General features: G+C 35.6%; 1 protein-coding gene across 2 annotated transcripts in view; it reads right to left on the reverse strand.

Annotated features, from left to right (window-relative positions):
• YTHDC1 (YTH N6-methyladenosine RNA binding protein C1) overlaps positions 1 to 22,266 on the reverse strand; it is a 34,685-nt gene extending 12,419 nt beyond the window's left edge. Inside the window, exons 1-9 of one of the 2 annotated variants that reach the window (XM_082653226.1) lie at positions 21,889 to 22,266; positions 11,977 to 12,078; positions 11,281 to 11,609; positions 10,729 to 11,161; positions 6,106 to 6,195; positions 5,592 to 5,645; positions 4,928 to 5,022; positions 3,315 to 3,423; positions 3,116 to 3,233 (exon numbers count right to left, since the gene is read on the reverse strand). In XM_082653226.1, the coding sequence (XP_082509352.1) occupies positions 3,116 to 3,233; positions 3,315 to 3,423; positions 4,928 to 5,022; positions 5,592 to 5,645; positions 6,106 to 6,195; positions 10,729 to 11,161; positions 11,281 to 11,609; positions 11,977 to 12,078; positions 21,889 to 21,916 (1,358 nt within the window). In that variant the 5' untranslated portion in view covers positions 21,917 to 22,266. The remainder of the gene's footprint in view (positions 1 to 3,115; positions 3,234 to 3,314; positions 3,424 to 4,927; positions 5,023 to 5,591; positions 5,646 to 6,105; positions 6,196 to 10,728; positions 11,162 to 11,280; positions 11,610 to 11,976; positions 12,079 to 21,888) is intronic. The other variant, XM_082653227.1, reaches the window with a different exon arrangement.
• Between the last annotated feature and the right edge of the window lie 233 nt (positions 22,267 to 22,499).

The following is a 22,499-nucleotide window of genomic DNA, read 5'->3' on the forward strand; positions in this document are numbered from 1 at the left end:
ATGCACCATCTAGTTTTAAACTCCGGTGTGCCTACAGGTTTGAGGTGCATGTAACGATTCTGCATTTTAATAATCAGATACTACTGATGCAGGTGATCCAGGGACCACACCTCAAAAAACTTAAGGCTAGTTATTATTAAATCCAAAAGGTGCTTAAATAAAACTCTAATAACTATCATATCTGAAAAGAAAATATATTAATAGCAGTTACTATTACTGATAGCAAAGCCTTCAGGGTTTGTATTTATTAAAGTTTCATCCTTTTAACACTGAAGGTCAAATGTAATTCTCATTTCACACAGAAAACTAAGAGTTCAAGTGACTTACTCAAAGAAATGTCAATGTAATAAGAACACGTGCCCCCTCAGAACTCTGAAGTATTTTAATATTACTCTTTAACGCACTTATGAGTATTTAAAAATAAAGTTAGTTTTTTTTTTTAATTAAGAATATTCTTTTCCAGGTAAACCAAAAACTTACTTAACAGTAATAAAAAACATTACTACACAAAATTTTACACAAAATCTTAGCAGAATGGACTATTTGGGTTTGTACCTATCTTCTGATGCTAGCTATATATATTTCAAATGAGTTAGTAAAAGAGCCAGTAAGTCAATGAAGAAGAAAATTAAGACGATAATCTGTGAATAAATTAAACTCATCTTCTAAAATTAAGAAACAAATTTCCTTATCAATAATCTGAAAATGAAGGTTCACAAAACAAGCAACATTCAAAATAAAATTTGCTACCACCAATCTAAAACTGGGTAATTATTTTTCTCCTAAAAAAGCATCACTTCCAAATATTTTCCAGTGACACCAATAATGTTTCTAGTCATTAAACCATAGACTTAACAAATCTCTCCTTTGGCCTTTACAGTTATCCATCCAAAAAATTAAGTAAAAATGTCTATCTCTGCTAAGAAATAATTGGCACCTTGTCTTCCCTATAAACTGCCACCAGATTTTAAAATTTTATAATTTTGACTATGATTTAACTTTAGAAATTAAGAACTATAAATCTGTATTTTAAAACCCTGGGCACAGTGGAGTATGGGAATATCATCTATAGTCTCACCACCCTAACAATGCATTCCAACATTATAATTATGTATCCTTTCATTTGTTGTATCTTTCCATGTTATCACATGGACAATTATTTTTGTGTATTACATTTAAGTGACAAACCATAATTTACTTAACCAATTTCCTATGAGAGAATTTAGATTGCTTCTAATTTTTCCCTATAGAAAGTAATGACAGGGGGCTTCCCTAGTGGCACAGTGGTTGAGAGTCCCCCTGCCAATGCAGGGCACATGGGTTCGAACCCTGGTCTGGGAAGATCCCACAAGCCGCAGAGAAACTGAGCCCATGCGCCACAACTACTAAGCCTGTGCTCTAGAGCCTGCAAGCCACAACTACTGAGCCCAAGTGCCACATCTATTGAAGTCTGCGCGCCTAGAGGCCGCGCTCCATGACAAGAGAAACCACCGCAATGAAGAGCCCGCGCACCGCAACAAAGAGTAACCCCTGCTAGCCGCAACTAGAGAAAGCCCGCCTGCAGCAACGAAAACACAACACAGCCAAATGTAAAAATAAATTTATTAAAAAAAAAGTAATTACTGGATGAATAATGGTGATATATTTATATGCGCATATAGCTTTTTGCTACTCTATTAAACATCAACTTAATACACTATCTCTACTGTATCACTGCCCATTTTCATAGTTCCTCACTGTCCCACAGCAAAGGTTTAACTCCTTAGGCTGGCCCACATTACTACCCATCTTTGCCTTTTGTTCTTCTCTTTAATGACTATCTGCTTTATTAAAAAGGTGGTTCCCTATCCCATCCACACACCCCACTCACACCCCCCACCCCATGGTTTCTGATTTCATGTCTCTTCTTTGTGCTACTTTGCCTTCTGAATATGAACAGCATTTTTCTTTCTTATCCAATTCCTCTATCCTCATCAAAAATCCACCTAAGCCGACTTAATGATACAAAAAAATCCATATGGTCCCTTTCAGGTAATTCTTATTTAGCTAAAGTTAATTTTACAGGTAGTAGATTTGTGTATGCCATATAAAGTTCACTTAAATAATTAGCTTTTCATATTGTTGAAATAGCTTTCTAAGCCCAAGATGGAGCCACTCCTGTCCAAGGTGCTAAGCCAGCAAACTGAAACTTAGATAACTTTCATGTCCCTGTAAATGCTCCACTTGACCAGAAATGCAATATATCCAGTCAGTCAATCCCCAAACGCCAAGCCAACTCTGGGCTTCCTCATCCCAAAGAAGGTTGACTGTGTGGCCCCATCTAATCAGATATTTTCTTGTCTGTTTCTTATTCTTTATTATTTATCCTATAAAAGCTTTCTGCCTTCTGCCCCATTTTGCAGTTCTCGACAAGAGACTATCCATTTGCTGAAGTGTTAAGTCTCTCTGTATCATCTAAATTGACTTCTTTAATCATTTTTTAAAACAATGTACAATCGTTCAGTAAGGACAAAAAAAGTGGTAAATAACTCAGATTTCAAAGTAAGTCTACTTTTCTAACAAACATTTAAATCTTAACTACTGCAGTTTCAAAAGGTCACAATGCCAACTAACATGATTTGCTAACTTCCTTAAACACTACTTGTTCACAACTAAATTAGTCACCTCCAAAATGTTATATTAGCCAAGTCAAAGGGTGACTATTTTCCCACTCCACAGTAATAAAATGGCATGTTAAATCACTAAACATAAACATGTGCTAATAACATAAGCAACTGTCTGATTTGTAAATTTACTGCCATAATACTAATGCAGAGAACAAATGAAATACATAAAACTCTTGACTAAATAAATCTTTGCCCTATGCATTCTACATTACATTATAAAGGTGGTGAACAATACAATCTAAGCATATTAATGTTACTTTTACTTTTAACATTGTTAAATAAACTCTATAGATCCCAATCAGCCTAGGAATGACACCAAAATAAGGGGGAAAATAATTAGAATAATAAATTAAAACTAAATAACTGTGGAGTTTTAACATTATTCTCAACTGGTAGCCCATTCAAAACAAGAGCAACTTTAATTATCTACACTGAAGTGTGTAATTTACCTGCAAATCCAGTCAATTTTAAAGACGCCTCCCAGCATTTTAGCATTCATTCCTGCTGGAAGCACCCAATGTATAGGAGATCCTCCATGGTGTGATTCTGAAGAAAGTCTTGCAAATCCTAGGGGAATAAATCACAACATAATATATAGATGCAAATATAATTAATGTTTTTACATATCCAAATTATTTTTACTCTTACCTTGAAATTTTCCACTCTCTCTCACAGAAAATATTAAGATAACACTCCTTGCAGATCTGAATGCAGCATTTAATTTCTTCTCATTTACTGGCAGTGTAGACCATACACCCTATATAAATGATGTAAAGATCAAAGATTGAAATTAATGTAAATCTTTGATGTTTCCAATTACATTTGCAGAAGACCAAGGTTACCAATAAGCTATAATGAATAAATGTCCTATTTATTCATAGGACATTTATGAATAATGTATGTCAAAATAATGGAATAATCTATTAAAAACTTGGGAAAAATATGGAGAAAATTACCAACCTTAACAAAATCATTAAAACAACTAGTAAACACATGGGGACAGGGGGCAATCAAATCATATGGGCTAGAATTTTAGATAATAGAAACAATCACCTACAATTTAAAATCAGAACCATTTACTGTGGTAAAAACATTTTGTTTGAAGGTGAATCACAATGTGTACATTTTTTTCTTTAAAAACTGTGACTAACCAAATAATTAAAAATGATCATGTTAATAAATCCATAAGTGAAGAATTTCTGTCAAGTTTCTAGCATTTCTCTCTTCTTTCTATTTAAGTTCAAATTTTCATGTATCAATAGTTTGACTGAAGAGACCTGTGTTTTATGTTGAGCTGGAACATAGTTATTATTTCCAAAGCATTTTAAACAATTCTTTGATCATGAAAGATTAAGAGGCAGGAATGGTAATGTAAACCAGAACCTCTAATTCAGTTTAATCTGCTGATACATACTAGACCTCATTCTCACTAGGTGCTTAACTACTTCTGCCTAAATCCACTCCAGCTAAAGAACAGAATAAACGTCCACTATTTAGTGTATTATTCCTTCCATCTGTAAAATTTAGTGGGTAACCCTCAACTTAAGTTAGAAATATAGGATTATTAATATTGACAGAAATACAGTTTAAAAAATGCGTAATTTTAACTTTCTCAAAGTCAGTAGAAACTCTCTTAAAACAAAAATACAAAAATATTAGAATAGTTGGTATAAAAAGTAGATGCATTTTTGTAACAAAAACATTTTTTAAAAAATTAACCTTACGACATCCTATAGCAACTGGGCATATCCCTTTTGTAAAGCCCAGGATGGGGCTTTAAACTAAAACTAACTCTTCCCTTTTCTTCTAAATCCAAGTGATCTTACTTCTAAAAGTAAAAGAAACTCTCCGGAAAAGAATTCAAGAAAATCTCAAGGTGTAAAACAAGCAGCAATATAAAACAAAACTGGTTAACTAAAAAAACTTTATAAAATTTATTAGTATAATAAACTAGCAATTGAGTATAGAAACACAAAAATCCAAAGAAACACGGCTTTTTCAGTACAACGTATAATTATATATTCTTCAAATACCGAATATTTTTACTTCTAAACTCATCTTCAAAAGATTTAAAAGAAAACTCAAATTACTACTAGGTTGCCTAACCAGTCAAAAAAGCAGACCCTACATGGCAACTGGACTATGGATCTCTAAAGCTTTAATGAAAATTACAGTATGTCATGTACTCAAGTGATACTCAAGTCCACCTTCACATTTAAATTTTCAAGATTAGGATATTTCAACAGAACTGATGCTAATACCTTAGCTTTGGCAAGGGACACATTCTCATGGTTGTTACTCTTTATGAGAAAAAATCTCGCATCCTGTAGGACATATTTGAGTTTACTGGTTTGATCTGAAAAAAAGAAATCCAAATTGATTAAACAGAGGCCATTATCACACAGAGGGATATAAGTTGTACTAACTGAAATCAGCCCTCCAAAACCCAGCTAAACTTTTTAAATTCATAATCACCCATTCAACCTAGAAAGCTAAGCCACAACACATAATAAAGCAAAGCTAAGAAAGACACCAGCATTTTGCAAGAAGGCAAACCTAATATAGTAATGTTCTAATATATCAGATCCATATTTTTAAGTGTGAAAATGGCTATAAATTTTATAGATCTTTATCACATTAATCATTTAAAATTTACTAATAGACCATTATGCTACTAAAATATATATACCATCCACTCTGTCCAAAAACTGTTAAGATGTCCTAAAATGTCCGCTACTGTTCTAAAAGATACCCAGTAAGAAGTGAACATGGAGCTCTGTGTAAGACTAAATTATTTTTTTTCCCTTAATGTAATATATCAGAACATTACTACATTAAAACCAACTATTAATGGAGAACCAATAAGGCAAAATAATGACTTTTAAGGAAGCATGCAATGAAAACAATTTCAAATTTAAATGATACCTTTTCGGACAGCACGAACGGAAGATGATAATTTCTCATGCTTCTTTTCTGAACCTGTATTTAGCCAAAGTACATTTGTTCAGATTGAGCTTTAATAGAGATAAGACAAAATTTCTACAGTCTTGTCACATAAAGTTCTCATTCAAGACAAATTATTCTTCCTGGCGCACCCACACACACAAAAAAAAATACTTCTCAATGTGTACGAGTGTTTTGCTTTTTGGGTTGTTTGGATGTTTTTAAAAATATTTGAACAGTTTCTCACTCAGAAAACTAGTCACTGAATCATCATCTTCCAAGAAAAAAAAAAGTGAAATTCCACTTAAGCAGTAACAGAACAGGATTAAAATAATAAGAAAAAGCTTAGTTTCCTCTAGATTTATTACACTGAACATGCCAGAAATCAATACTAATGAATATTAACAAGTTCACGCTAAACTACAGCCTCCACACACTTTTTACAGCAGATTACATTAGAATCAGTCAGATATGATCACAAATAAAATGAGAATACCTGCATATGACTCTGATGCAGAGCTTCCACTTCTATCAAAAACAATAGGAGATATGCCTCTAGCTCTCTTCCTTTCCTTCTTTTTCTCATCTAAAAAAGAATTCAGACAAGATTCTTAAAAACATTACAATATAGGTACCGTTAGTCAAACAAGAATGTATCACCATGCATCTGGATTTTGCATAATCCCTAAGTATTATTCATTACTAATCCTTCCTGACCCCCTCAATTTCCTAAGATGTTCCAATTCAGACACTGTTCAAATACTAAGGACATTTTGTTATTTCTCCCACCAACTTTAATCAAATAAAAATACACAGCTATAATTAAGAACTACTTATCCTATATATAAAAGGTCTTAAAGTTTTAAAAGAGAAAAAAATTCTGCAAAGCAAACACAACTTTTCTTTCAATTAAATTTACAGTGTTCCCTTCTATGAACCAAGTACCACTGTTTTCAGTCCTCTTTTTAAAAAGTATACTATCATTCTTCATCACAATTCCAACTCTGATTCTATCTTAGATGTCTGATGAACCCCAGAACCCAAAGCCTTTCAATTTTTTTTTTTAAATTACACTATAGTAAATTAGCGACTCCCTTCTGGTTGCCACTGCTTGCTTTTGTATCTTCAATTCCATTCTTCCTGACCACTTCCTTCCTGAATTACTGCTTATTTTCAAATTCAATTTAAAATTTATCTCTAAAATCTCAGCGATAGTCTATGTATTTCTATTAAAAAGCTGGGAATCTTCAGTAGACAGAAGAGGTTTTTTTGCATTACCTATAAGAACCATTTCAGGCTTAATTTGGAAGCATATAAATGAGGGCCTAAAATGGAATTAGACTCTCCTGTCTCTGTTGGTATTTTAATTACACCACTATAAGCACCTTTACTTTTCAGCTAGAAGGAATATGATGGGAGAAAATGCATATACTTATTTTTATAAAAGTTAACAGAATGTTGAAAAATAATAATCAATGATCTTTCATACAAAGTCCTATTTTAAAAGCTTTAAATAAATTATTTCCTTTAATCCTCATAACAAACTCATGAGATACATAATACCCATTATTCTCATTTACAGAAAAGGAAACCTCAACTTAGTGGTGTGGTTAGGCAACTTGGCTAGGGTCCCACAGTTCCTGAGTGGCAGAACCTAGTTTCTAACTTGAAAGTACAAGCCATGAGCAAGAGAATAGAAAAGATATTTTACTTCTATTCTTGAAAGGGGATTCTAGGTTTAAACTAGTTTAAGATGGAAAACTCCAAGGAGTTTTAAAAAATGCTTTTAGTTTAAGCATTTTTCCCTTTGTAATTTACTACTAATTCCTTCTGCAAATAGATGTTAACAAGAAGCTTGTAAATGATGCTGATTTTCCTAACTTAAGGCAAAAAGGAAAGGCAAAGCAGTACATATTGGCACAACTTCAAAGCCAGGCCCATTTAAAGCTAGCAACTTGGGAACATAATGAAATTTATATAACTAGCTATAGAGAAAAGCATTTATTTACAGGTTTGTTGGCCTTGAATGATACCTGACCTTTAAGTTTTAAAATCCTCTCCCTCAGGGTAAACTATAAGACTTCAAGAGAATAGACTGAAGCCTTTTAGTATAAAATGACTGAGAATCTCGTCCAAACAGATAACAGGAGTTTTTGTCATATTCCAAATCTCTTTCTCATCTATGTCTGTTTTGTTCACTGACTACACATTCTTATATAGTGTTTGGCACACAGAAGGAACTGAATTCACTGAATCAATGAGTATGACATGTACATGAAAGAGATTAGAAAAATAACTTTAAAAAAAATTTTTTTAATTATTTCTTTCAAAAATTCTAGCATGTTTCTTTTATTCTTTTCCTCTTTGAATAGTTAGGGATCTAAGCATTATAAATTGATGACAAAGGTAATATATCTCTTGCTGCTGTTTAAAAATAATACTTTACGGTTCTAAGTACTAAAAGAATCTCTCACCAAGATGATGCAGGGACTTCCCTGGTGGTGGAGTGGTTAATAATCCACCTGCCAGTGCAGGGGACACGGGTTCAAGCCCTGGTCCGGGAAGATCCCACATGCCGCAGAGCAACTAAGCCCATGCGCCACAACCACTGAGGCTGCGCTCTAGAACCCATGCACCACCGAGCTCACTTGCCTAGAGCCCGTGCCCCACAAAAGGAGAAGCCACCACAACGAGAAGCCCATGCACTGCAATGAAGAGCAGTCCCTGCTCGCAGCAACTAGAGAAAGCCCGCGCACAGCAATGAAGACCCAACACAGCCAAAAATAAATAAATAAATTTATTTTTTTTAAAAAAGATGCAGGAAATATAATAGAAGCAGAAGTAAGATCTCGCCCAACAATTTTTATGTAATGTTAAATATAGCATTACCATGAAAAATCTCCAAGAATTTATTATCTTTTTTGTATAAATAACCTTCACTGCTCTTAAGTTTATGATCTCCTCTCCCGACTATTATTCTCAGGTCAAAATAACAATTGAGGGCTTCCCTGGTGGCGCAGTGGTTGAGAGTCTGCCTGCCAATGCAGGGAACAGGTTCGTGCCCTGGTCCGGGAAGATCCCACATGGCACGGAGCGGCTGGGCCCGTAAGCCATGGCCGCTAAGCCTGCACGTCCGGAGCCTGCGCTCCGCAACAGGAGAGGCCACAATAGTGAGAGGCCCGCATACCGCAAAAAAAAAAAGAAAGTCATCTAACAAACAAACCTTTAACAACCACCAAGTATGTCACTTTTATAAGGAAATTACTGAAATTTTGAGAAAAAATAAGGTAAAATAAACTGGAATCTAGAAAATTCAAGACACAAAAACTAAACTGTGATCCCTTGTATTTAAAAATCTTTAAAAACATTTTTTACCTCTGGTGGAGTTCCAGATCCACCCCGTTTTTCTCTCACACATTATTATAAAGAGAAACCACTCCAAAATAAAAATAATAATGTCCTGCATACTAAATACAGTCTTTAAAAAATGTTCCACATAAGAGCTCTTCCAAAGAAAAGCCACAAATTTTCCTTTAACATGGAAAGTAAGAGTTCCAGGCAGGTATCTCTTTTATAACAGTAAGTCTCTTAACAGTTTTAATATCCAGGTTTTATAAAACTATTGGCTACCATTCAATCTGAAATGTCTAATCCACAAAAAACATAAAGTATGAATAAGTATCTTGTTAAGTATCAGCATCTAGGAATTTATTAAAAATATACATTATTTCAGGCCCTACGTATTTATATGTCTCCCTCGTTTGACTTAAACAGGATAAACGTTCAAGTCTAAGAAATATCGTTCTTAACAGGGACACCAAAAAGAAGATTCCTATAATAAAATGTTCCCTACTTTTACAGGTTTGACACATTCTCCACAATAAATGAACATTCATTCATATTGCCAATGCAATTTTTGTTCTCTATTCATTATCATAAATTACAAAACGTATATCCCATCAGTTTGCAAAAAGTATGATGGGATAGTAGAATTAAAGATTCCACAAGTTTTTTTTTTATATCAAACCCTACTCATCTATTCAGTTTAACTCTTTAGCCCCCTGTCAAAACCTATCTAAACTCCCAAACCTAAAACTCTAGTGAGCAAAAGGCTAGAAGCACTTCAGCTGCCAATTAGAAAATACCTGGTCATTTGCTCTTATCATTTACACTATACCAAAAATATGATTTACTAACAATGTACTACACTAAAATGATAAAATTCTATAATAATGACATTTAACTATCATATATATCAAAAGAATAGAATTTTTCTTGTATTCCAATATTTAGTACATTTGGCCTATGTAGGAGATCTGGCTGCATCTTTACATAAGACAGCCATGAGTATAATCATCACAGAGTGACCAGCGGTCTCTAAGTACCCTGGCCTCTCGTTGCTCTACCCTCTGAACTTCCCCCAAAAGAGGGCTCCCTCAGTCTAATGACTGCAACTACCTACCATTCTCATATTCAAGTCTCATGGGTCAGATAAAGTGGCAGGGCATGTAGCATTGAAGGAATGACCCAAGATGCCTCTTACCCAGTCTCTCCACAATAATTTTATACTCTTATTTTCCATCTGGTACCTTTACACCCAGCCCTCTGGAGACCCTGCCCGTCAGTCAACCCACAGGTACAAAAATGAAAGAAAAGTTTGTGCTCCCAAGAGAAAAAGAAAGTTATTTTGGTTTCTGTTGCCACATGATGGAAATCTAGAGGCATTTAACATGAAAATATTTTAATAGCTAGCAGACAGGTTCCATATGAATATACTTCAAGTACATCAGTGTTTAAATAAGCTGTTGTTGACTAGTATGGAAATCTAAGAATTTATAACATTAAAACCTCAAATACATTTCCTTATAGAGAAACAATCAGACTAGTGTATTTATAATACAATCAATTTGTAGCTGGGAAATGCCTTTACTAAGATATGTAAATCTTATTCAAGTGCATTTATAATACTCAAAAGCACACTATTAAAAAAAAAATCACAGGACAGTCTTACTAACATCCCCCCCATTGCCTCAAAAATTTTATAATTCAATTTAAACATGTTCAAGAAAAAAAACAATTAAAAAAAAAAAGACAAATCTTTACATATAAAAATTAGTACCTGATCCATCTGTTCCTGAACCAGATCTGACAGACCCATCCGTGAAGGAAACAGATTCAGAATCGGAGTCGCTAGCCTCACTCCGGGTGTCATAATCATTTCCCTCTTCCTTCTGGTCTCTCTCATCCTGTTCATATTCTTCTTCTTCCTCCTCCTCCTCTTCCTCCTCCTCCTCCTCTTCCTCTTCTTCTTCCTCCTCTTCCTCCTCTCCATCATCATCCACCTCTTCATCTTCCTCTGCATCTTCTTCTACTTCTTCATCTTCCTCCACATCTTCCACCCCTTCCTCCTCATTCTCAGTGTTGTTGCCTTGCTCATCAGAAGAACCACTGCTGCCAGTCTCATGGTCAGAGCCATATTCTTCAGAGTTCACTTCCTCCTTGGAAGACTGGCTGGATCTGCTTGCACGTCTATCCACTTCAAGCCCAATTCTCTGATGTTTAAAGAAAAAGGGAATCAGCAGTCATATAACAGACAAGGTCAGAGTGAATAAATAGTTCTAGCCTCAAAAAGAACTGCTTTCTGTATTATATCTGCAATAATATTTACTACCTCAGAACCATCTGGTGTAGGGGATTTGACCCTCCTTTCAGGATCCCTTTTCCGCAGACATGTTTTCTCAGATTGACTCTTATAAGATTCTCTGGAGGCACTGCTTGACAAACGAATCTTCCGATCAGCTTCTAGACGTTTGTTTCTTTCAGATCTTTGATATTCCTCATTTTTATACTCTGTGACTGACTTTCCTTTTGTACTAACCATTCTTTTGTTATTGCTAACTGATGAGCTCAGTGGCTTAGAAATCAATTGTCTTGAATGAACAGAAGGCTTTTGTCGCTTTGTGTCAGTAGATTCCATTCGGTCACTTTTTCTTTTTGAACCTTAAAAATACAATGAAAAAAATATATATAAGAATTTGGGTATTAGACTTATTTCACCAAAGTTTAACAGGTAAATACATAAGAGAATAAAAGCCTCACTTCTTTAAAATGTTTTCTGAAATACCTTTACTCCAAAGTTAATCATAAAGAAAACACAGCTTTCAAACACTGGAATAAATACATGAGACATTTCACGCGTTTGGAAAAAAACATATTACTCTCATTCACATGGAATTGGGTACCACTGCTTCTCATGATTGTGCTTTTGGTGGTAAGTGCCTCAAGGAATAAGTACAAAAGCAAAGACTCTTTCTTAAGAAACTGATCTCTACTTTGCTATTTTAACAAAAATAGAAATCTTACATACCCTTTTTCTCATTTTTATCTTGTTCACTCTCTGGATTATAGAGTTCATCGTCCTGTTCTGGTACTTCAGTCAAAATATCATCTAGAACATTAAGTTCTCCATCTGGAAGCAAAAGATTAAAAAGTAACAGGGAAAAATCATTAACATTAAGCATTTATTTCTGAGTACTTACTGTGTTGAGGCTACGGAAGTATGAGAACACAACCTTCAAGGAGCTTTTATTTCAGGATCAAGACACAAGAATAATTCCTATAAAACGATATAAAGTAAAGGATATGATGCACAGCTCTGGTCTACAAAGTCAGGAGTATATATAATCCATAAGGTATGAAAGGATATACTGGGGTACAAAAAGAAAAAGTGAGACCTTCTGTATTTGTAGCTCATCCTTTAATGTCTAATGTTTGTACCTGCTTTAAAATGTGCACAATAATAAAAATACATGTGTATAATATTTAAATAAACATACATTTATCAAAGATTGTGTACTCCGGGCAGAATACTTATTACCATTGTACAGTCGAGAAATCTGGCACACTCCAGCTTAACCAAGCAATCAAGATTAACATCACTAGCAGTGGGTCAAATCAACAACATGGAACCCCTGGAATGATGCACTATGAATAGAAAAATTCTGTGATATTCCTATGCAAAACCTAAACCTATACATGAGTAAACAAACATCAAACCAACCTAAATTTAGAGGCATCCAAAAATGTCACAGTTCATTCATGAAATACAAACACTAAGGAAATACTTCAGATTAAAGGAGACTAAAAGATACAATAACTGACAGAGCACATTACCTGAGACAACTGAAAAACTAGTGAAATCTAAACAAGATCTGTAGATTACAAGTATCAATGTCAATTTCCTGATTTTGATAGTACTACAGTTAAGTAAAAGAGAATTCTACTTTTTAGGAAATACATACGTAACTATTTAGGGGCAAAGAAGCATCATGTCTACAACTGACAAAAGAGGGAGAAAGAATGAGTCAGAAAGACAAATGTGGTAAAAATGTTAACATTTGTGGAACGTGGCTGAAAAGCAAAAGAATTCTTTGTACTATCCTTACAGCTATCCTGTTTGTCTGAAATAATGTCCAAGTAAGTTAAAAGAAGAAAATTACTGACGGGGTACACAATCAAAAACATTTGAGGCTGCTAGCATGGACTATAAAAGTATAACTTGTTCAGACAAGGAAACTTGACTGTAATTGATACAGTCAATGATTGTGAAAATTTAGAACTCAGTTTTATTACCCCATCACCTTCCCTACCCCCAACTCAGTCCAACTGGATAAAATAAGTCTTAGAAATACATGCAACTATGTATTTACTACTTTAAACTGATTTTTTTTTTCAAATAAGGCACTAAAGCTAATGGTAAATGTTTTGACACTAAATATCCTGGCATCAAAAAATATCTTCCAAATCTAAGGTGACGTAAAGAGAGGTATAAAATCATAAAAACTGATGAGATAGGACAATTGTATCACAGCTCCAGCCAAAAAGGAAAGCCCACTAAAATTGTAGCAAGGATTATTAACCTGAGGTCTATGAACAGGTTAGATGGAGTTCAAATATCCCCCAAGAGGGACAGAAATCAGTGACTCAAGAGAACTAAAACAGATAATGTAGGCATAATAAGAAGGAAAGCAAGGTTACACAGGATATGGAAAAGGTAACAATGTATCTTCCTCTGTGCTTGGAGTCACTGCTGCTACTTAATAACACTGACACATACACACTACTATATATAAAATAGATAACTAATAAGGACCTACTGTATAGCACAGGGAACTCTACTCAACTCTCTGTAATGGCCTATATGGGAAAAGAATCTAAAAAAGAGTGGATATATGTATTTGTATAACAGATTCACTCTGCTGTACACCTGAAACTAACACAACATTGTAAATCAATTACACCCCAATAAAAATTAAAAAAAAAAACACTGAAAATTACCTATGCTTGGAATAGCATCGTAACTGATTTCTTTGGTAAGAATGCTTTTCTGTACTTTACCATTTTTCTAAAATGAATATATACTATACAGACTGTTATCATTTTTATTTACTTATTTTCTTAAATGGTACTGAAAATCAAGATATGCCAACCAAAAAGGCTTCTCTCATCCTCTGGGTTCATGTTTTCACTGAGGAAATTCCCTGAAGGCCTGAATGGTGGCAAACACAATTTTTGGACGTTATATTGTAAATAAAAAATAAAAACATACAATTTGATTTTTTAAAACCCAAGTTTTTCAGATATTCAATTATTCTTAGGTCAAAGCTCTCTAGTCAGTAAAAAGTGGGTCCAACAGATCTTGAAAAATAAGATATCTGTAGAAGCAAAAGAAAAAACATACAACTAGGACAGCAAAATACGCAATTAAGTAAATACAGTGCTACACAAATCTTTTCATGAAATACTAGTTCTTGATTAGAAATATCCACTTCAAAAGCCTGAACATTCACATGAACTTTTATACATGCTAAATCCAGACATGCTAAACACAGAATGAAATAACTGTGCAGGTTAATTAATCAATTTAAATTTCAGACATGCCTAAATCATGGTTTCCCTATAGAAAGGGTATTACTGTCTTAAAAAGCTTTAACAAATAATTTTATTAGTCAAATTCAAAGATTGGTTGCAGTTTTAGAAAGCATCTACAAAATTTTAAAATATTAATCAATACTTGCTTTTCTAACATTTTATCACTTTCACACATATCATACATGACACACACAAGGTATGTTTTAGATCCAATACTCTGCAGATAAAGAAACAGAAGCTCAGAAATTCAAGTTGAGCAAATTCACACGTCTAGAGTTCAGGCTTTCTAAATTTACGGTTAAATCAGATGGGGGACATTAAAATCATCTTTTTTTTTTTTAACATCTTTATTGAGGTATAATTGCTTTACATTTTGTGTTAGTTGCTACTGTATAACAAAGTGAATAAGCTATATATATACATATATCCCCATATCTCTTCCCTCTTGCGTCTCCCTCCCACACTCCCTATCCCACCCCTCTAGGTGGTCACAAAGCAGGAGCTGATCTCCCTGTGCTATGCGGCTGCTTCCCCCCAGCTATCTATTTTACATTTGGTAGTGTATATATGTCAATGTCAATGTATATATGTCAACTCTCTCACTTTGTCTCAGCTTACCCCTTTCCCCTCCCTGTATCCTCAAGTCCATCTCTATGTCTGCGTCTTTATTCCTGTCTTGCCCCTAGGTTCATCAGAACCCTTTTTTTTCTTTAGATTCCATATATATATATGTGTTAGCATACAGTATTTATTTTTCTCTTTCTGACTTACTTCACTCTGTATGATAGACTTTAGGTCCATCCACCTCACTACAAATAACTCAGTTTTGTTTCTTTTTATGGCTGAGTAATATTCCATTGTATATATGTGCCACATCTTCTTTATCCATTCATCTGTCGATGGACACTTAGGTTGCTTCCATGTCCTGGCTATTATAAAATAAGCATCTTCAAACAAAATATAAGAAAACAAAACTACAAAGTATCACTGAAAGGTCATGTGCACTAGTAGATCAATTCCAAATTAGTGCACCAGAAAGCTCCATATTACCAACATTATAGCACCTTAAATTTACTTTAAGATCAACCATAACATCCTCACTTGATGGTCTACAAATTTTTATCCATATTATAGTCTATGACATCAAAAACCTAACTGTGGAAAAAAAAAAAAACCTAACTGTGGTTTTATCACAGTATCAGCCAACTAATAAGACCTGCAGGACAAATTCAGCCCATGGCCTATTTTTGACTGGCAAGATATAAATGGTTTCTTCATTTTTAAGGTTGTGTCTTAAAAAAAAGGAAAGAATATATGACGAAGACCTTATGTGGCCCACAAAGCCTAAAATATTATTTTCTATCTGACCCCGATATAAAAGATCACATTTTAATTTACTTCTCTCCACCACTGAAATCGCTTATATATTTGCTGAAATATGATACATAGGAGCAAGAGATTTGTATTTGGAAGCAAGAAAATCCAGGTCATCATTTAAGAGCTAGGTATCTTTAGGAAAGTCCCAGTCTCAGCTCCAGTTTCTTCACCTCTGAAAAGAGGCATTTAGAATAAAAAGATCAGTGTTTGGGGAAGGGAAGGGGGTGGACAGGGCAGTTATTTGATGCTTCTGAACCTTTTGTTAATGACTAGGGTACATGATACACAAAATCTGGTCCAGCACATAAAATAAAATCCTCTTTTCTCAATAAGACAAATGCATAAATGTTCCTACTATCTACTGCTGTAAGTTTAACATGCTACCCCAAAAACTTGGTGACTTAAAACAATACAGTAATTTACTATTATTGCTTATGGTTCTGAGGCTCAACTAGGGTCTCTCACGTGGCTGCAGTTAAGGGTTAGCTAGAATCATTTGAAGGCTTGCTTATTCACATACCTTGGCTGGGAAGTCTCAGAACAGCTGGGGTTCCTAGGGCACTCCTTTCTATGGTCACTTTCCCCCATGACAGCTTCAGCGTAGGCCGACCTCTTTCATGGTGGTTTAGAGCTTTCATGGTGGTTTAGGCAGAAGCTCAGCAACAGTGCCACAGTATTTTATTCAGAGACAATCACAAAAGTCTACTCAGGTTCAAAGAGAGGAGCTATGGACTCCACCTATTGTTGGTTGAAATGTTAAATACTTGATAGATGTTTTCAAAACTACCACCACCTGCTTAGTTTTGCTTAAACTTAGGGGTTTTAATTATAAATATAAGGAGTACTCTTAAAAAGCAAAATCTGGTTTAAAAAGGTGAGAGAGTTCATAGTATTGGGTTATAAAGCTAACAAGCTGCTTCCTCTGACCACTTCATTCATTGGCTAGAGAAAGGAGTTTGTATATATTTTAATTCATGTTTTCAATTTAAAATGAATTAGTTATAAAGAAAGATTATTTTAGTAGTCTCAGAAGCTACTACTATTAAAGACTCTCTATCACTGGCATATCCTTTTTAGAAAGAAATAACTATGTCTTTAAGAGATAAAGTAACATCCACCGGTTCTCTAGGGTGACTCTCTTTAAACTACTTTAATGTTTTAAATCACTCACTTTATCCTGAAATTTAGCATTATTATTCTGTATAGTGATATGTACATATACAATTTCTTCACAGTAGTTTGACAGCAGCACCTTAAGAATATTAGCAATAAAATGAACAAAGGCTAGCAAATGCCAGGTTAAGAATTCTATATAAAAAATAACTCAAATGCAGTATTTCTACAGTTAAAGCACTTCATTTTTTTTGAGAAGTCTATATAAAGAACTATACAGTCTTTTTAAAAAAATCCTTTTAAAACCCTGAAAATTGTGTTTTAGATGCCACAACAAAATGAATTTTTCCACAATATGTCAGTGCAACAAATTAACTCAAATGAAACACAAATAAACAGTATTTCCATTTACAGCTAAAGTTCAAATCCATTCAAAGTTATACACTAACAGCCTGTAGGATGAATCTAGCTCTTGGATGCTTTGTTTTTGAAAGTGCCAAGGATTTAATATAAAAATCCAGACCCTACATTTAAAAAAAAAAGACTATTTGATCACTAGGGGCCCAGACTCCCATCTGAAAAAAACCAGATGGAGCAGTCCTGATAGTCTTCTGTTAAGACACAGAGAAGGTAACTTACGTCATAGTTTTGCATGAGACAATCTGGGTTTATGCCCCATACATCAGTGTATTTACTAATATTGCCTGAACATATACCATGCTTACTCCTTTACTGTCTATAACCTAACACTCACCATTACCTACAGTACTAAGTAAGTACTTTATCTGCCTGACCCTAGAATGCATATAAACCCACAACTCCTGAACAACACTGATGTTAAATAACTGCAAGAAAATTTAAGGTTCAAGACACTGAGGCACAGGGACACCAAACTTCAGTTTTAGTATATATGATACTTTGTGGAAGAGTAGGAATGCTAAAGGGTACAAGCCTATTCAACTCAAGTGGATTAACTGCCTTGACCGAATACAAGTGCTATGTCGGATCTTACAAATTTTCGAGAGGATTCCCAAATTCAGATTTTTATTTGAAATTGTCTTTTAAATGCTGCCTCAATTAAAAACAAAACAAAGCAGGCTACTGCTAGCTTGATTCCTCTATGGAAATGCAATAATCTGTGAACGTTTTGCATTCACAATATATGATGTTTTTATACGGACTTCATTATCATCACTTGTTAAGCAAGCATAATCTTAGTTATCACAAACTATCGATATTATTAACAAACTGAGTTTTGGGAAAGAGGTACAGATCCATGGGTATAGGAAGCAAAACAAGGAAACAAAAAATATCCCAAATGAAGCCCAAAGAATTAAAGTACTGTGACTTAAATCTCAGTTCTGAATCCAAATTTAATGCTGTTTCCACTCTACCAGAATCACACCTCAACCTTGAAATTCCTGGCCCACGAAGGCCACAAACCTTAACTCCAGGGATATCAGTGTAGAAAATTAACCTTTATCTGAGACGCAGTTCATTTTTTTGACCCAGGAAGCTTCTGGGTTAGGAGATACAAAGTACTATTTATTTCAGGATCCAGCATCAGACTAAGACCTGAAATATTTAAAGAAAAAAAAAACAAAAACAAAAAACTGGGTACTTAAATATACTACTTATTTTGTTTTCCAATACAGGGCACCATAATACATTACAGTTTTTATTTTAATTCACTTAATGTAGTTTTAGTCGGGTTTGGCAACGTAGCAAGATTTCCTGGAGCCTCCCCTTCTGTTGTGTTGTACATTAGACCAGTCTCTCAGTTACTTTTTTGTCACTCAAAACCGTCATTCTTCAAGAAGTGTAGAGACTTGGATTTCCTATACCATCCAAATTTCCTGTCTTCCAAAACGCATACAATTGAAGTCTAAGGAGGGCATTTGTAATTTTTTTCTCCTACTTCTATTATGGGTAAAACAAATATATCGGAATATCAAATACATACTCTATGCTTTACAAAGCCCTAACTAAAGTGGACCAAGTCAATCTAACCCTAAGGACTTACTATAGTGAGGGCTACAGTGTGTATACACATATATGTGTGTATATATAACCATGCATACATATTTATATGTATTTGCCTGCATGAGTGTGTGTATGTATATAATTTAAACTGGGAAACTCTTAACTTTGGACATCAATAGCAAATATCACATAACTAGTCATAACTAGTCAGTCATTAATGAAGTCCAACCTTGAGCTAATGATTTACAATCTTCTAAATCATTTATTCGAGGCACTGAGACATAATTACTGTACACCAGGAACCTGGTAAACAAGACATACTCCTGGCCTTCATGGAGCTTCCAGTCTGGTAATGCAGAAAACATGTTACTTTCAAAAGTGGTACCTCATTATCCACATTTTAGATACATTAAACTTGTATAACTGTTCTTCAGAGAGAAATTTTTAAGAACTTAAGAAATAAAATATAAACCAGGTGTTTATAATGGAAAACACAGAAAAATGGCAATTAACACTAGTTAATACCACCAACATTCCAACATCTTCCACATCTACTTTCTGGACAATCACCACAGGAATCAGGAAGCTGGCAAATTCTCCAGTTATAGGCTTCACTTTCTAGGTATGGGTATTACAGAAGCATTTATAGAAGGTAATGTCTGCTTATTACACAGCTAATGTGCAAAGCCCAATAATCCAAGGACTTTATAACTGAAGTGTTGTAACTGCTCTGTGATTTATAGCAAATTTCTGCAACTTAAACTCATTTCTTATCAAGATCTTACACCACTTACGGAATCTTTCAAGAAAGGACTTAAGGTTTGTGACATGTCTAAGATTTGTGACAGGGTTTACCTTTACAATTTCCTAGTGTTTCACTGTCATCCTACTGATGACAATAAGTACTTAGCTTCCCATTTTTCCCTGTTCAACATGAAAAGAAAGAGTCAAGCATTAATTCTAATTCTGGCTATTATTCTAGCTGTTTGACAAAGATCAAGAAAGTGAGACACCCTAGGCCTCAGTTTCCATACATGCAAAGTGGGTTATTCTAGAAATCTGCTCATTCCAAAATTAAATAAGCAATTCCAGTAGGTATGTATCTGCTAGCTTTCCCAGTAAACTAGAGACAATCTTAAACTATAAGTACTTACATCATAAATTCTGAAATGAAGCTGAATTATGAAAATTAATTTTTTAAAAACTACACAAATGGGAGGCCTTTCAGAAGCTGGACAATTTATCCTGAGTATTGCTAATAGGTGGCATTACTACTTCCCAATAATAGTTACAAAGTTTATGCATTTAGACGTTTTCATCACTAAATCCGTTTCTGAAACAAAATTTATAAAATATCACCTACTTTTTTCCTCCGTGTACAATATTGTGTCTACTCCATAAATGACTTACAACTATGTTCACCTTAACAGACACTGAACTCTTAAGAAGTACTGAGCTTTTACTCATTTTTTATCTAGTTCATCTCACCCACCACAATCACCACCCACTCCCATACACACAGATCATAGATTACACTCTGAAACAATCAAATGTTGACTGAATTAATTCTTCCTGATTAAAATCATCTACTTAATACTACTTTACTACTAATTAAAAGCAGTTTCTTTTATTCACTAACACCATGTAATCCTATGATCACATTCCTTCTGGACTTCTCAAAAGGAAGGGAGAGGCTTTTTAGGATTCGTTTAAGGAAGGAAAATTGAACTACTAAAACCTAATCACCGAGTTGCTTTGAGATAGGAGCCATATCTTAAACATATTCCCACCCACTCCGTTGCCCAAGCCTGTCCCTATTATTGAGCAGTTCACTGATTCATGAAAACTCTTTCAAGGAGAAAAATGAGAGGTCACAAGTCTAATGGAACTTGACTCTACAGCCCACTTAACAAATCCTCCCTCCCCCAAATCAATTAGCCACACAAAAGAGTAGATCCGTAAAATACAGGACAGCAGCTGGCCAGATTTTTATCAACCATAACCTTGCCAAATCTATCATGGTAATCTTAGGGTTGTAAAAAACCTTAACGTACCATCCAATCTAGACCACTCTCCAGACTTGTACTGATTCAGGATCTACATTAACATTTCCAGGGCTTGGAAGGTCGGTATTTAAAAAGACATGACATTTCATTCTGGCAACATCAGTTCTTCCCATATTTAAAGTAACTGTAGCCCTCCGACTCTCTACAAACTGTATCCATTTGTTCCTGGTTGTACCCTCTAGGAACTACGCACAACGTGTGTCTATCACAATAGTGGCCAGGATTTTTCCTGCCTGGCCTAAATCACATAATCATCTTTTCAAACATCACGTTTTCCAAAATAAGTATCTGAGGAACCAAACAGGCCATTCTTGCCACTTTGCCTATTTAACAGAACAGCCATAAGTTACTCGTAGACATTTCGCGAAATTATCTACCTATATCACTTCTTAAATATGCTTACTTAATAGATTACCAGCTTTAAGGGTATTAAGGGTTTTCGAAATTCAGCCTAACAGAAAAGGCTGTTTTGAAGATACGCATTACATCCGCATACCACTACCAGGAAATAAACCTAAGGGCCTGCAACTCAGAACAGGCCTTCTCTCTGCCGCGCCCAGGACACATAAACGTTAAGTGAAAAAGGGAATTAGGATTAAAGGAAAATCCAAGGCTAGATGAAGTGTTAGGTTATGTGGAGACCGAGGACGAAAGGGCAGGCCTTGTCTTTTCCAATGAGTCCAAGCGTCTCGATGGAGAGACCGGCTCCGCGCGGAGGAAGCTAACCTCCCCTACCCACAACGACGACCACGGCTCCGTCGACCCACTCCCGAGCCCCACCTCCGCCCATCACCTTTCTCCGCACTAACCTTTCTCCTCTCGGCTGTCGGCCGCCATTGCTCCCCTCTTGTTTCCGCTGCTGCCGCCGCAGCCGCCACCGCCGCTTCGACGCGACTCGCGCGGGCGCCGCAGCCGCGGCAGCAGAACCACAGGCGCGTCCGTCAGTCCGTCCGCTGGGCTTGCGCGCTTCGCACGTTAGCCTCTACCACTCACCCTTCCCGACCCACCCTTTCTCCCCACTTCTTCCCTTTCTCCCTTTTCCCCTTTCCTCCTTTCACTCCTGCCTCCCCCACCCCAGGCCCAGCCTTCCCGTTGGGGCTTAGGAACGGGAGGCGGTAACGGGGAGGGAAGGGAAACAGATGGCGACAGCGGGCGGCGCTAAAATGGAGCCTGCTTCCTGCGTGAAACAATCCCCCTCCCAAAATGCCCTGCGCTGTTTACGCTTCGTTCCTCCCTGGGAACGTCACAGTGCGGAGAGGGCGGGGTGGCAGGTCAGGCAAGAACGTGACGTAACGTCAGCACGTTGCCCCGCCCCCCGCAGCCCGGAAGTCCCTGGAATGAGTTCTATTTCTAGCGATAAAAGTCTCCCAAGTTTACGGGGAGCCAGCTGCGCTGGGTATTCCCAGGTGGCTCAGGTTTC

The sequence above is a fragment of the Grampus griseus genome, assembly GCF_964374135.1.
Source record: "Grampus griseus genome assembly, chromosome: 4".
NCBI classification, from domain to species: Eukaryota; Metazoa; Chordata; class Mammalia; order Artiodactyla; family Delphinidae; genus Grampus; species Grampus griseus.